At 39.5% G+C, this 14314-nt stretch overlaps 1 protein-coding gene across 1 annotated transcript; it reads right to left on the bottom strand.

Annotated features, from left to right (window-relative positions):
- Nucleotides 1-493: 493 nt before the first annotated feature.
- Nucleotides 494-12969, bottom strand: LOC141552154 (uncharacterized). Its single transcript, XM_074284626.1, has 4 exons — nucleotides 12920-12969; nucleotides 6169-6295; nucleotides 5200-5295; nucleotides 494-2777 (listed from the first exon to the last, which is right to left on the bottom strand). Exons 1-4 carry the CDS (start codon nucleotides 12950-12952, stop codon nucleotides 1348-1350), a joined length of 1686 nt encoding a protein of 561 aa, XP_074140727.1. The 5' UTR covers nucleotides 12953-12969; the 3' UTR covers nucleotides 494-1347.
- Nucleotides 12970-14314: the final 1345 nt, after the last annotated feature.

Raw genomic sequence — 14314 nt, 5'->3', positions numbered from 1 at the left:
TCACCTTTTGCATCTGCCTCTCTCCATTTCTCAAGGGAATCAGAAGGTTGCTTATCAATCATTTTCTGAACTGTCTTGGTGCCTTTTGTTAGGATAATTGACATTGATCATACTTCTCATTAAAGAATTGTGGGAGAAGAAGAGAAGATGAGCTCAAAGTAAGGAAGAAAGCTGATAAGTGGACAGTCAGAATACTTTACAAGTGCCCTTAAGATGGTAGGAAAAAGTCAGGAAGGACTCCATCATATTGGATGGATCCTCTGTGGTGAACTTATGAGACATAAGAGTCATATAGGAGGGATAGACATGCATCTATCCAATATAGACATGGAACCAAACCAAAGTACTAGTCTTAATGTAGCTAGAACCAGAGTTTATGCCTCGAAGTGGGGTCTCTTGTGTCACAAAAAAATGGGCATTTGATCACCTTTTTACAAATCCTAAAATCAAATGACTTTTCACAACAGCTGGACCAATTCATACTTTTGCACACATTTATTATTGTGCCTCTAATCCTATAGTCCGATAAAACTACTTTCAGCTTTTGGGATCAACATTAACAATCTAATAGATGTAAACTGTAACCACAGAGTTTAAATCTTTCATTCTTAAAAGCATCTTAGTAAAACACACTTTTTTTTTTTTTGCCTGAATGAAAATAGCAAGAAATCTATTCCACTAATTGAAGAGTTGTTCATTTAGGAAAATTCAACGATGATCGAGGTTTAGAATTCCTCCTATCTTTCTGCCTGTCCAAATTTCAGTCATATGCAGATGGCTTAGTGAAGTAATCAGTGTTATTACCCCTAAACTAAAGCTGAGGACCCAGGAGTAAGTCGCAGTAAGGATAGGCTTCATCTCCCAAGTTGGTCTTTGACTTCTCAGATCAAAACCCTAATTCTAAAACAAATGTTGCAAGTCCCACCAAATGAAACCACTTTCCCAAGATCACAAATCATACTAATTTCAACCCATCTTCCCTGAATACAAATCTAGTGATCTTTCCATTTAGCCTTTCAAACAGGTGACCAGTAGAAAAGAAGGATCCAAATATGTCTATCTGCTAATCCCTAGTCATCTTTTAGTTGCCTTCCTCCTTATGCCTTTAGGATTATGGCTAGAGAAGGCTAAATAGAAAACACATCAGGACCACCACATCTTCTCCCAATGTTCTCTACCTGATTCATTTTCCTCCTTATTTTACCTTTCTTCACAAATCTGGCAATAGCCAATTAGATTTTTATGAAACCCATTCCTTACTGGATACATTCATAAGGTTTTTCTCCTGTGTGGATTTTCTGATGTACAATAAAACTTGTCCTATAACTAAAAGATTTTCCACACTGGCTAACATTTATAAGCTTTCTTTCCATTGTGGATTGCCTGATGTATAGTAAGACCTCCTCTTTGCCTAAAGGCCTTTCCACATTGGTTACATTTATATGGTTTCTCTCCAGTGTGGATTCTCTGATGTCTAGTAAGATCTCCCCTTTGCCTAAAGGCTTTTTCACATTGGTAACATTCATATAGTTTCTGTTCAGTGTGGATTCTTTGATGTTGATTAAGTGATTTATTGTCTCTGAAACCCTTTCCACACTGATTACATTCATAGGGTTTCTCTCCAGTGTGGATTTTCTGATGTGCAGTAAGAACTCCCCTTTGCCTAAAGGGCTTCCCACATTGGTTACATTCATATGGTTTATCCCCAGTGTGGATTTTTTCATATAGACTAAGTGATTTATTGTCTGTAAAAGCCACTCCACATTGGTTAGATTCATAAGCTTTCTCTCCAGTGTGGATTCCCTGATGCCCAGTAAGACTTGTCTTGTACCTAAATGCTTTTCCACACTGTTTACATTCATAAGGTTTCTCTCCAGTGTGGATTCTCTGATGTCTAGTAAGAGGTCCCCTTTGACTAAAGGCCTTCCCACACTGGTTACATTCATATGGTTTCTCTCCAGTGTGGATTCTCTGATGTACAGCAAGAACTTCCCTTTGCCTAAAGGCCTTTCCACATTGATTACATTCATATGGCTTCTCTCCAGTGTGAATTCTTTGATGTACAGTAAGAGCTCCCCTTTGGCTAAAGGCCTTTTGACATTGGTTACATTCATATGGTTTCTTTTCATTGTGGATTCTCTGATGTTGACTAAGAGATCTATTGTCTGCAAAACTTTTTCCACATTGGTAACATTCATAAGGTTTCTCTCCAGTGTGGATTCTCTGATGTCTAGTAAGATCTCCCCTTTGCCTAAAGGTCTTTCCACATTGGTAACATTCATATGGCTTCTCTCCAGTGTGGATTCTCTGATGTTGACTAAGAGATCTATTGTCTGTAAAGCCCTTTCCACATTGATAACATTCATAAGGTTTCACTCCAGTGTGGATTTTCTGATGTATTGTAAGAGTTCCCATCTGCCTAAAGGTCTTCCCACATTGGTTACATTCATAAGGTTTCTCTCCAGTGTGGATTCTCTGATGTACAATAAGATTGCCCTTTTTTGTAAAAGCCTTTCCACATTGCTTACATTCATACAGTTTCAATTCAGTGTGGATTCCTTGATGCCTAGTAAGAGCTCTCCTTTCCCTAAAAGCCATTCCACATTGGTTACATTCATAATGCTTCTCTCTTTGGTAGATGATCTCATGTGTCATACAGAATTCTCTCCAATGTAAGTCACAAAGATCATCACTAATGAATCTTGGCTTGTGACTTTGTACCACAGAAAGGCTTGGGTTTGCAGTAGTTTCCTTCATTTCAGGTCCCATCTCTCCTTCTGAAAAACAACAATAACAACATGGGCATTCATAGCACACAGTATTTGACAAATTAACTCCAGACACAATTTTTCCCTTTTCCTTCCATCATCAGTACTTTCAATCCTTTCTTCATAGACCTGTCATTGGCTGCATATATACTAAATACTTAAGTTATTTCATGACAATCCAACCAATTTTCCTGAAGACCATTTTTCATTGTGTTACATCATTTGAGGTCACATTCAGAATGTTAACACTATTGTTTTTGTGGTTACCTGAGGTAGAAGTGCCTTTGTTCTGACCCATTACTTTTTTTTTTTGAGGTAGCTATTATTCATTTTTCTTTGAAAAATTATCATATGCCCCATGCATATCCATAAACACATAAATTGCATAAAATTATTAACATCTGAAAATGTGTCTCATACAAAAAATTTAGTTCATCATCCTGTAATACAGAAGGGTAGTGCATGCTACACTATTACAACTCTTTCCTCTTTAGAAGGCACAGTCCCCTGTGATTGAGACACTGATCCAAGAGATTGGACCCACAAATTGGTTATTGGGACCTTAAGTGGTAAATCATTCTTTGATTTGATTATAAAGATAGTTGTCCTCTCAGACAACATGTATGTGCACATTTCAACCTCAAGAGCTCTCTTTCTGCAGTAATTTCAATCAATTATAATCAGTAATACACTGTTTTGGGGGATTATGCAGTGATTACATCAAACTCTGACTGCTTCTAACTGCAACATATTTTTCTGGTTCCTCAACTTGACATGAAATCATTTCCAACATTCTAGGAAGGTTGTATTTTCATAGAAAAATGGCCACAGGCATGCAAAAGAACCTTGGGGATTGTCACCAGAATAGGTCTCTGACTCCTGGCTTGCCTAGCAATCCCATCATCAACTCTCTAATCATCTGATCAAATTGTTACCTGAGCTTTCATTCTTGCAGCAGTGCTGGCAGGCTACTTGAAACCCATGGTCAGGAGGCAGGGGCAGTAGAGACCATCATGAAATCATCATGGGAGACCACAACCTTTCTAGAAAAACAGACCTTCAAGTGCCACTCATTGAAATGTGTAAGGTTGTTTGCTAATTTGAATTTATCCTCTGTTTATGTTATACTTCTTCTGTCTAGCAGTTTCTCAAAGGAATTGGTTGGTTACATAGGTTGCTCATTCAGTAGGATTTCAGAAAGAGTATAGAGACTTTACCAGTGGTAGAAAAAGCAAAGTTTATAGCTAAAGACATTCTATTCTTTCAAAGATTGTAACTGTGTAAATATTATTAAAAAACAACATAATGCAATATCTGCAATTGACGCACAAGTATAATTGTCATGCAATACTTTATTTGTCATGAACCAATAGAAATATGAATATTTTTAATAGTAATTAGTAATTCCTTTTGACTGGTTAGAGCACAAAGAATCGGAGCCTGTCCAATTCTCCTCCTATTTTCCACCTCATACAAGTGTGAGCATTTTCCTCATATTGTTGAATGTAGTTAATTGTACAGAGAACATGGCTTTTTTTTTTTTTCCTGAGCCAATTGGAGTTAAGTGACTTGCCCAGGGTCACACAGCTTGGAAGTATTAGCTGTCTGAGACCAGATTTGAACTCAGGTCCTCCCAACTTCAGAGCTGGTGCTGTACCTACTGTACCACCTCGCTGCCCCATGAATAGGGCTTTTAATCATGAAGACCTGAGTTTTAATCCCACCTTACAATCTTGCTAATCGATTTACAGGACTCCCTGTTTGCCTATTTTTTAATCTGTAAAATGGGTATAACAACTGCACCTAATCCTAGGGTTCTCATGAGGACAAAGTAAAATAGCACATTGCATAACACACAGTAGGTGCTATGGAAATGCTAGTCATTTGATTTCATGCTTACTATTTTCTTTCCAGTTGTGCTCTCCTTCTTTAACCATTATTATCCTCACTAATAAATGATTTAGTGAGGCATTAAATATATCCACTGGCACCTGGTGGTTTTCTGCATAGTTGTTGGTATAGTATCATCCCCACCAGACCTTGGCCTCCAGAAGAGCAGGAGATGTCCCTTGCATCTGGTCCTTACCTAGCATAAATCTTTGCTGACTATAAGAAGTTTTAGGAAATGGCTCCTCTTTGAAAACCTAATACCTTTTGGCACTTTCAGGAGAATTCCTTTGCCCCAATTCCAAACAATGACTATTTATAGGATCATAGATGATCACTAGAAGGTATCTACAGGGCCATAGAGTGTACTTTTTTATAGATGGGAAACTGAGATTCAGTGACCCAGAAAGTCAGACCCAGAAAAAAATCTGAAAAAGAATTTCAAGACTGCTCTTTCTCCCCCAAACCTAGCAGTTATTTCTTAGTAACTTCTAGAAGTCTCTTGTAACCACAATTTTCATATACTTGCTTCCACCTCACTCACCTGGAGAGCAGCTTCTCAAGTCTTCTTGGTCCAGCATCCATGGTGCTTCCCTTTGGTTAAAATAAAAGATGACATTTTCTCTGGGAACTGGAAGTCCTGGGTATGGAAATCAATTAGGTTTGAAGATGGAGAGAAGTTTGTAATTTGGTTTTCCATTTTGAGATTCACCCCATCATATTCACCCATAGCAGTCTGTACTTACCTAGTAGCACTTATAAAGCAAGTAACCCCAAATAGGATGTGTCACATTATCCTGTTGTCCAACTTATTCTGGGAAAGAGCCAAATCCTCCTCCCCCCTTTCTCTGGATATAAAAAGCACGTTAACTCATTTGTTCTTTATTGTTAATTTAGATATTTAGAATAGTCAAAATAACTTATTTGCTGGAAGTTGTTTTTAAAACAATACTGTTGTTACTACATTTTAAAGAAAGCACATGGCACAGTACCTGGAAAATAATAGGTAAAAAAAAAAATGCTTATTCCCTTCCATTTCTTTCCCACCTCTTGTGTTGGAATTTAAGGGACAATTAAGGTGAAACTTCCTATACTAGGAACAAGTAGGTCCTTTGTGGTACAAATTGAGGCTTGTTAAATAGAAGAATATTCCAAATACTAGAGCTATTCCATAGAGGAACAGTAAACACAAGCTGCCTTGGCAATTTTCAGAGCTTTGGAAGACAAAATTTGCATCCAGATGAAGTTTAAACAAAAGCACCTCTGAGATTACGTCATACTGATTTCTTCTTTGATATGAAGCTGCCTCAAATTGGTAAGAGAGAGCTTCATAAGCAACAAAAGACACCCTCAGGGTCCTATCTAAGATTGAAAAAACCAGCAGTTTCTTTTTCCTAATTGATAGCCTTCTCTCTCCCCAAAACAAAACAAAACAAAAAAATCCAGCATACTAGGGATTCAAGATATAGCCTCTGATTTTTTGACTTGGAATTATCAGGGGAAGTGTCCTTACCCAGGGAGAGCAAGTTCCAAACATTCTCCCACATGACCTCCTTGTACAGCTCCTTCTGAGAATAGTCCAAGAGGCCCCACTCTTCCTGGGTGAAGTCCACAGCCACATCCTTGAATGTCACCAACTCCTAAACCATCAAAAGTGATAGATAAGATGTAGAGCTGAAAAACACTTCAGAATTGAAAAGTCCAACCTTTTTCAATTTACAGGAAGAAACTGAAACATAGAGAAAGGATTTGCTCAAAGGTCTTACTTGTTAGGAGTGTCAGAGTCAACTCTTAAATCCTTGGTCACTAAGAGTCTGCCTGAATTTTGAGAAAAGTATTTTATACTATCAGAAGAAAGCTGAGAAATTATGGAATTGTGGATAATGTCTTATTAGAAATGTCTTATAATGGAAGCACATACTCAGACCTCATGGCATGTTCCTTCAATGGAGTCTTCCAAACTCTTTGTTGGCAACCATATTGGCTCTCTCAACTCTATTTCATATTTCTCACCCCTGATGACTACTTTATCAAAGTGAATGATCATTGTGAATTTCTCACATATTTATTTTGGACTAGGAATTTATACCCTGGTCTCATTATGGTCTATGTGTAAAGCACATTTCATAGTTTATTTCTTCCATTTTATTATTTTACTTCTGAACAACTGAGCAATGTATTGCTTTTTTACACCTTTGAGATTTCCAAAGAGAAGACTGCATAGATACTCAGGGAGAAGGGTAGAAAGTTGGAAAAGGTAGAGCAAGGAAGGAAGCCTGACTTTGGGAGTGGTTCCACTGATAAATATTTTTATAGGAGATAAGGTATATCACCCTGAGGCTTGGGGGTTTAGGAGCCATCCCTCCTGGGAGAGAACTAGGACTTGGAGGCATAGGAGAGCTTGGACACAGATTTCAGATTCCCAGGAGAATGTGGAGAAAAAATGAAAGAACAACAAGAGAAAATGTTCCTTGCTACATAGCAGTATTCTCTCTCACATCTGCTTTGATACACAGTATTCTGAAGGGAAGGCATCTGTGGGGTTGGCAGAAAGTACCTATAGCACAGACCTCAGAATGCAAACCTTGAAGGCTTTGATTGAAGAGTGTACAAGGCAAAAAGAAAGACCAGTTGAGTAGAAGAGCTATGCAACAGAGAATAAGACTCTAGGCAACACAGAAAGGGAAGGGAAGTGGGATAAAAACATGAAGAATGAGATTAAAGCAGACGAGATGACCAAATATCTTGAGAAACTAGAGGTAAATGACTTATGGCATCTTCTAAATGGGATAACAGGAATACACATATTTCTTTGGAACACATGGAACTTCTACAAAAATAATCAATAAGAGAGAAATACTGCAGACAAACATAAAAAAAGATAGAAATAATCACTATTTGCTTTCATTCCTTAAAGAAATAAGAATGGAAATTGGTACGGGGTCACCAAAAAATGATACAAATCTAAATGGAAATTCACCAGTATTATGTTAAATAATGACTGAGTTCGAAAACAAATTTTAGAAATGATAATTTTGCAAAAGAGAATGATGATGATTAATTAAACAATATCCCAGAATTTCTGGAATTCAGCCAAAGCAGTGCTCATAGGGTAAACATAAACTTATAATTATATATTAAGAATATACAGAAAAAGGGCAGGTAGGTGGCACAGTGAATAAAGCACCAGCCCTGAAGTCAGGAGGACCTGAGTTCAAATCTGGACTCAGACTTCCTATCTGTCTGACCCAGGGCAAGTCACATAACCCCAACTGCCTCAGGGGAAAAAAAGGGATATACAGAAAGAAAAAGAGATTAAGTGAATATGAATTATAAAAAAATTAGCAATATAAATGAACAAAACCTAAGTACAAAATACACGATGATAAAATTAGCCAGGTAAAAGATAAATTGGAAATAAAGAAATAAAAATGACAAAACTAAAAATGGCTTCTTTGAAACAATAAAATGGAGTAAACACTTAGATAGATAATCTGATCAAAAGGAAGAAAGCAGAAAAATCCAGTCAATAAAATAGCAAGTAGCAAAGGTAAAATCACAAGAAAAGAAGAAATAAAAGGGATAATTAGAATATATTATTCAATTTTATACTAAAGAAACTGAGAAAGAAAAGAAGAATACTGCCATTAGCATGAAATATTCAAATTGTCTGAAGACAGGAAAATTCTATCAAATTTATAAAGAACAGTTTAATACCCAGACTTCACCACTAATTCCACCAAAGAAGAAAATATCTTAAAAGGATGCTTTTAGAAGTCTATCATAGACCCAAAACTGCAGGATCCAAAATTGAGAGCGAGGAAAGCCCAGAGAATAAATTACAATTCAAAAATGAACATTGTCTCCAATGTCCATTCTTTGAAAAAATCTTTGAAAATCCTATCAAAACACTGTAGTGTTTCATTGTGATCACGGGAGACTGCTACTAGGGATGGAAGAGTAGTTCAACATGGGGAAACAATGAACATAATCTCATTTTAAACCAAAACATCCAAAACCACTCAGCAAATTCAATAGATAAAGAGAATGCTTTGGGAAAACCATAAGTCTTTTGTGGCAAAAGTAGAAGTACTTAAGTAGAAGTATACACCTAGTGGAACCAGCATTCTTGGAAATGTAAAAATTAGAGTTAGACATGTTTATGAATGGAGTAAGTGCCCTGGAGATGAAACTAAATGGAAAAGAAGAAATAAAATTTTGCCCTCACAACAAACTCTAAAAATGTGTACATATCAATTGGAAGCCATAAGACAAATTCAAGGGACTTTAAAAAAGGGAAGTAAACATAAAATAACTCTTTTTTTTTTCCCCCCTAAGGCTGGGGTTAAGTGACTTGCCCAGGGTCACACAGCTAGGAAGTATTAAGTGTCCAGACCAGATTTGAACTAGGGTCCTCCTGAATTCAAGGCTGGTGCTCTATCCACTGCGCCACCTAGCTGTCCCCATAAAATATCTCAAAGTAAAAACAAATCACCTAGAAAAGACAGCAAGGAAAAGCTTTATCATCAGTCCATCAGAATGCCCTTTAAAAAGCAGCCTAGAGACAAGACATATCTTCTAAAGAGAGGATAAAGTAGAAATACTCTCCGATGAGACAAGCCCTAAATTTTGTCCCAGAAAGGAACTTTCAGTTGTTCTTTTCATAACCTTGCACAGTCAAAAGAACATTCCTTTTCCAGATAAAGTCCATAAAGCAAACATCTTAGAGGTCATAAAAGACCATGCTCTGGATATCCCTTTCCTGTTCCAGGAGCCTTGACAAAGTACCAAAATTTCCCAATACAACCTCCTTTGGTCTCCCATTTTGGTAGCCTCCCACAGCTCCTGATGGCCAAGAGAAAACCTCTCAGAATTCTTTCTGTAGCAACCTGGAACCACATTAACTTCCTGAAAGAGATTTCAGAATGAAAACTCCCAGAAACCTCATAGCCAAAGCAATAAGAAAAAAAATCCTTCAAGCAGCCAGAAACAAAGCCTTGTATAATTCAAATACCAAGAAGCTTCTATTTAGACCAGACTCCAGTTTGCAGCAAGTCTCATTAAGGAACTGATCTCATTAAGGAATCTGAGAATAGGGTATGATATGACAGGAGGCAAAGGATATGAGCTTATGTCCAAGATAATTTATGAAGCAAAAACAAATATAATGCTATTAGGTGAAAAGCACTTTTAATGAAAGTACTTTCAAGAATTTCTAATGAAAAAACTTGTTACATAAATAAAGGGAAAAGAATCTTTAATGAAAGTACAAGAATTTCTAATGAAAAAACTTAATACATAAAAGAAAACTTTAAAGTTCAAACACAAGTAAAGAGAAATTAAAAAAAAAAAATCATCCAGGATGAATTAACCTCAGGGACAAGTAGATAACTCTACACACAAGGAGGAGAGTGAGTGGGGACATCTGATGCCTGAACCTCAGTCATCTAGGCCAAAGAAGGAAGGACATACACAACACAGAGCTGAATGGAGAAATATATTTTACTCACCGGGAAAAGAGGAAGAAAAAGTAAAGGGGAAGTTAGAGGGAGGATAGATTAAGGGAGGGATTAATCATAAGCAAAGGATGTACAAGAACATATATTGGGGGGTTTTGAGGTGCTAAAGAGAATCTGAGGGATTAGCCATGAATGGGGAATGCATGAATAGGGCCATAAATGCAATGGAATACAATTCCTGAGGAACAATGCTGTTCCAACCACTTAAAGATACAAGGCTCTGGTGCAGAATGAGAAATGTTTTTTAGGACCTAGGCAAGTGAATTTTAATTTTTTTCAGATTGATTGAATGTTGCATGTAATGGGTTTGCTTTTATTTGTGTTCTTAGTGGGAGATGAAAAAATGAGAAGATAGATCTTGGTTGTTACAAATGTGTGAGTGTGTACACAGTGTGAACACTGATCAATCAATTCCTGAGTGTGATGACTGTGTTATCACCCTGGATACCTTAGAATCAGCCGGAGTCCGGATAAGCCAAAGTCTTTATTCTTGGTCTTTAGCAGTAGAAGTCAAGGGAATGGACATGTAGGATCTCTGTGACCTCACCACTTAGTCTCCCACCAAAAGTGACCCTGGCTAGTTTCACTGCACCTCCTGTCCCTCCCATAATTCTCTGCATACACCAAACGATTGGGCCAGCACAAGATAGTGGGAAGGGCCATTTTCCAAGCATATTCTTATAGAGTATTGTCCAATTTGGAACTATGCCCAAAGAGTTATTAAACTGTGCATACCCTTTAATCCAGCAGTGTTTATACTGGACTTATATCCCCCTTAAAAGAAGGAAAGAGACCCCCATGTGCAAAAATGTTTGTGATGTTTGTTGATGTTTGCTTGCATTTTATCTTCTGTCTCATTTTTTCTAGTCTGATTTGACTTTTCTTATGCAGCAAGATAATTGTATAAATATGTATGTATATATTAGATTTAATATATTATTCCTACCATGTTTAACACATAATGGACAACTTCCCAACTAGGGGAGAGAGTGGGGGCACAGGGAGAACATTAGAATACAGGATTTTGCAAGGGTTAACATGGAAGAATTATCTATGCCTATGTTTTTAAAAATAAAAAGCTTTAAGAAAAAAAAATTAAAGCAAAAATTTGAATTAAATAAAATAAATCAGTAACTGCCTCCACCTGCCCAATCTTTCTGACCACAGAAATAAAAATAAAATGAGGATAAAGACACCTTCCTTCCAGTGTTTGTTCTGAGGATCACAGGAAATATTGGTAAGGTGTTTCACTTGTGTCTGGTATTTAATCAGTCTCTCATAATAATTGCCTTCTTCTCTTAGGAAGCCTTCAAATTAGGCTACTCAAGTGATGGCTTTCAGAGGTAGCACCCTCTCATTGAGCCTATCAGCCTTGGTAGAAGGCCCATCCTCTCCTGGAGTTCTGTCTTTCCCATGCCACAAGACTGGGTCAGTTTTGTTATTAACCCTGAAAGGAGACAAAGCCGCCCAGGAAAAGACTTACATAGTGGACAAAGTATGCCTCCCCTTCCAGCACTAGTCTGAGGGCTCTGGACAAATTATTACGGCTGCCCAGAAACCTAAAGATGTAAAGATCTGCCATTGTGAAATCAGGGTCTTTCAGATATGACAGGCTTCCCAAGATGGCACATTGCCACCCCCTGCTCTACTGAACACAGGAGCTCCCACAGCCTCTTTGAAAGGGTAGAGGTCAGTCCCTGAGCCAGAGTGGGTCTTAGAAGCACCAGAGCAGCAAGATGGCCCCAGAGCCCTCTGTACTAAACTCCTGGGCTTAGACTTAAGGCCTTTCTCAATGCTTATTGTCTGGGCCCAAGAAGTAGTAAAGGGGAGGGATCTGGGGAGATGTTTGAAGGCTTGAGGACTGGAGGCAGAAGGACACAAGCAACCCCAGGAGGACGTGAGTATCCCAAGGAGGACACTTAGTATAGTAACTTGCAGCCCAGGAATAACAGAGGCAAGGGGAATCCTAGCAGCCTCTTTTAGACAGGAGATATTGGTCCTGTGCCAGATGGGGATGTACAAGAACCAGAACCTCAGGATGGCACTAGAGCTCTTTGGACTAGAACTCCAGGTCTCAGACCTAGGGCCTTTCTCAGTACTTATTGTTTGGACCAAGAAATGATCAAGGAGAGGGATTCAGGAAGACTTGGGAAGGCTTGAGGACCTGAGGCAGAAGGACATGAGCCAACCCAGGAGGACAGTTCCTGCTCTGATGACCCCACTGCCCAGGACAAGAATTGGGGAAGCTTCCAGGCTGAGCTCCAGGCCTAATCAAAACAAACTCTGGGAAGGGTTTTCCAGGAGCTTCAGAGCCTACAAGGGAAAGCTTGGCCATAGGAAACCAAGATGAGGAAGAAGAGATTTTCAGTGGTGGGAGAGGCACCAAAGAGAGCACACCTGATCCCTGGGGAATGGAGATATATCAATAAGGGTTGGACCTCATCAGTCCATTGCAATGGGAAGGACACCAGTTTAGGCGTATGTGTGGTGTGTGTCTCAATGCCCAAGACACCAAGGGCCCAAAGGAATCAGCTAGAAACAGAGAAGGGCAGGGCAGTATTGTTACTTTTGTGTTCTTTCTAATACCTATCTTTGTTAAAAAAAAAAAAAAAAAGAAAAAGAAAGAAAGAAAAAGAAAAATGACTGATACCCAAGGCCCTGCCAGCTTTGCAATCCATTCTCCATATCTACAGAAATGGTTGTGACTGGTATCATTGGGCAGGTCTGTGGACGGTCTGCACTCACCTGAGGAGGAGGTCCGAGGCTCCCAGGGCCCATTCCCTCTGGCTCCAGGCTCCCTGTGGAGGTAGGAATGCAACCAAAGTGACTCCATTTAGTCAATGGCCTCCTGGTCCCTAGTTTTCCTAAGGTCTTCTTGTTCCCACTCTTGAGGGACCCCCAAAGGAGCAACAGCCAAAGCTCTTACTAACAGAGATAACACCTAACTATTAGGGGGCTTTAATTCTAAGTCTCTTTGAAAACCAAATAAAGACAGGACCCCCCAGCAGAGTCCCTTCCTTCTTTATCTCTGCACAGAAAAGCCTAGCTCCCCCACTCCATCATTTTAGTTCCAGCTTGATGGCCCTTCTGCTTATAGTCTGGGAAAATGCAATCTGAGACTCTCACAATAAAACTGTTCTAATTTCACTCCACTTTGGCCCTGCTTGGGCCAGGCTCGGGTCCTCAGAAGATGAAGCTGGAGAAGCAGAAGTATCTCAGAGGAGGAGAGGACTTTCCCCTCTTTCCCTAAGTGGGAGGCCAGGCTACAGGGATTGAGGGAATGAGGTCCTCCAGGGCCTTTGTAGGCCCTGGCCCTGTCCTCAGAGGGCCCTGTCCTCCCTACAGAAAAATGCGAGGATTTATAAGGATTTATAAAGATGGTCTGAAGAGGTAGACCACTCCCCTCTTTCTTTTCTCTGCCCTCCTTTACCCAACCTCCTACAGAAACCCCAGAGGTCCCAGATGAGAGGAGAGCAGTCAGTTCCTGAGCCAGAGCTCTCTCCCTGGTCCTCTGCCTCCCTGTGTCCCCCATCCCCAGCTAACATCAACATTCAGACAACAGGCTGCTTGAGGTAGGAGGGAGTAGAGACAGGGAAGATGGAGGATAGGGAGGGCCCTGGAATGAAGCCCCTAGGTAATGACCAGGGGAAGCCTGAGGCAGGGGGAAAAATCCTGTCTGGGATTTAATTCTGAGGAGTCTGAGAGAAGAAAGGGCTAGGGAAATAAGAGGTCTGGGGAGCAGGGGCAAGCTCTGGGAGGCAAGACAGACCTATATAGGTCATGGCAGGAGATCAGAGGCACTCAAGTGACAAAAGTGCTCCAAGGGGACAGCTGAGCCTGGGAAAACAGGAGGTCTACCTAGGAGCTGGGGAGGACTGTTGGGACCCTCTCAAAGAGTTTAGGTTTGCTGTCAGGTTGGCTAAGATGACAGGAAAAAATAATGATGAATGTTGGAGAGGCTGTGGGAAAACTGGCACACTGATGCATTGTTGGTGGAGTTGTGAAAGAACCCAACCATTCTGGAGAGCAATCTGGAATTATGCCCAAAAAGTTATCAAACTGTGCATCCCCTTTGACCCAGCCATACTACTACTGGGCTTATATCCCAAGGAAATACTAAAGAGGGGAAAGGGACCTGTG

The sequence above is a fragment of the Sminthopsis crassicaudata genome, chromosome 1 (assembly GCF_048593235.1).
Source record: "Sminthopsis crassicaudata isolate SCR6 chromosome 1, ASM4859323v1, whole genome shotgun sequence".
NCBI lineage: Eukaryota > Metazoa > Chordata > Mammalia > Dasyuromorphia > Dasyuridae > Sminthopsis > Sminthopsis crassicaudata.
Note: the sequence above shows the minus strand (reverse complement) of the source record. Positions and strands in the feature narration are given on the sequence as shown.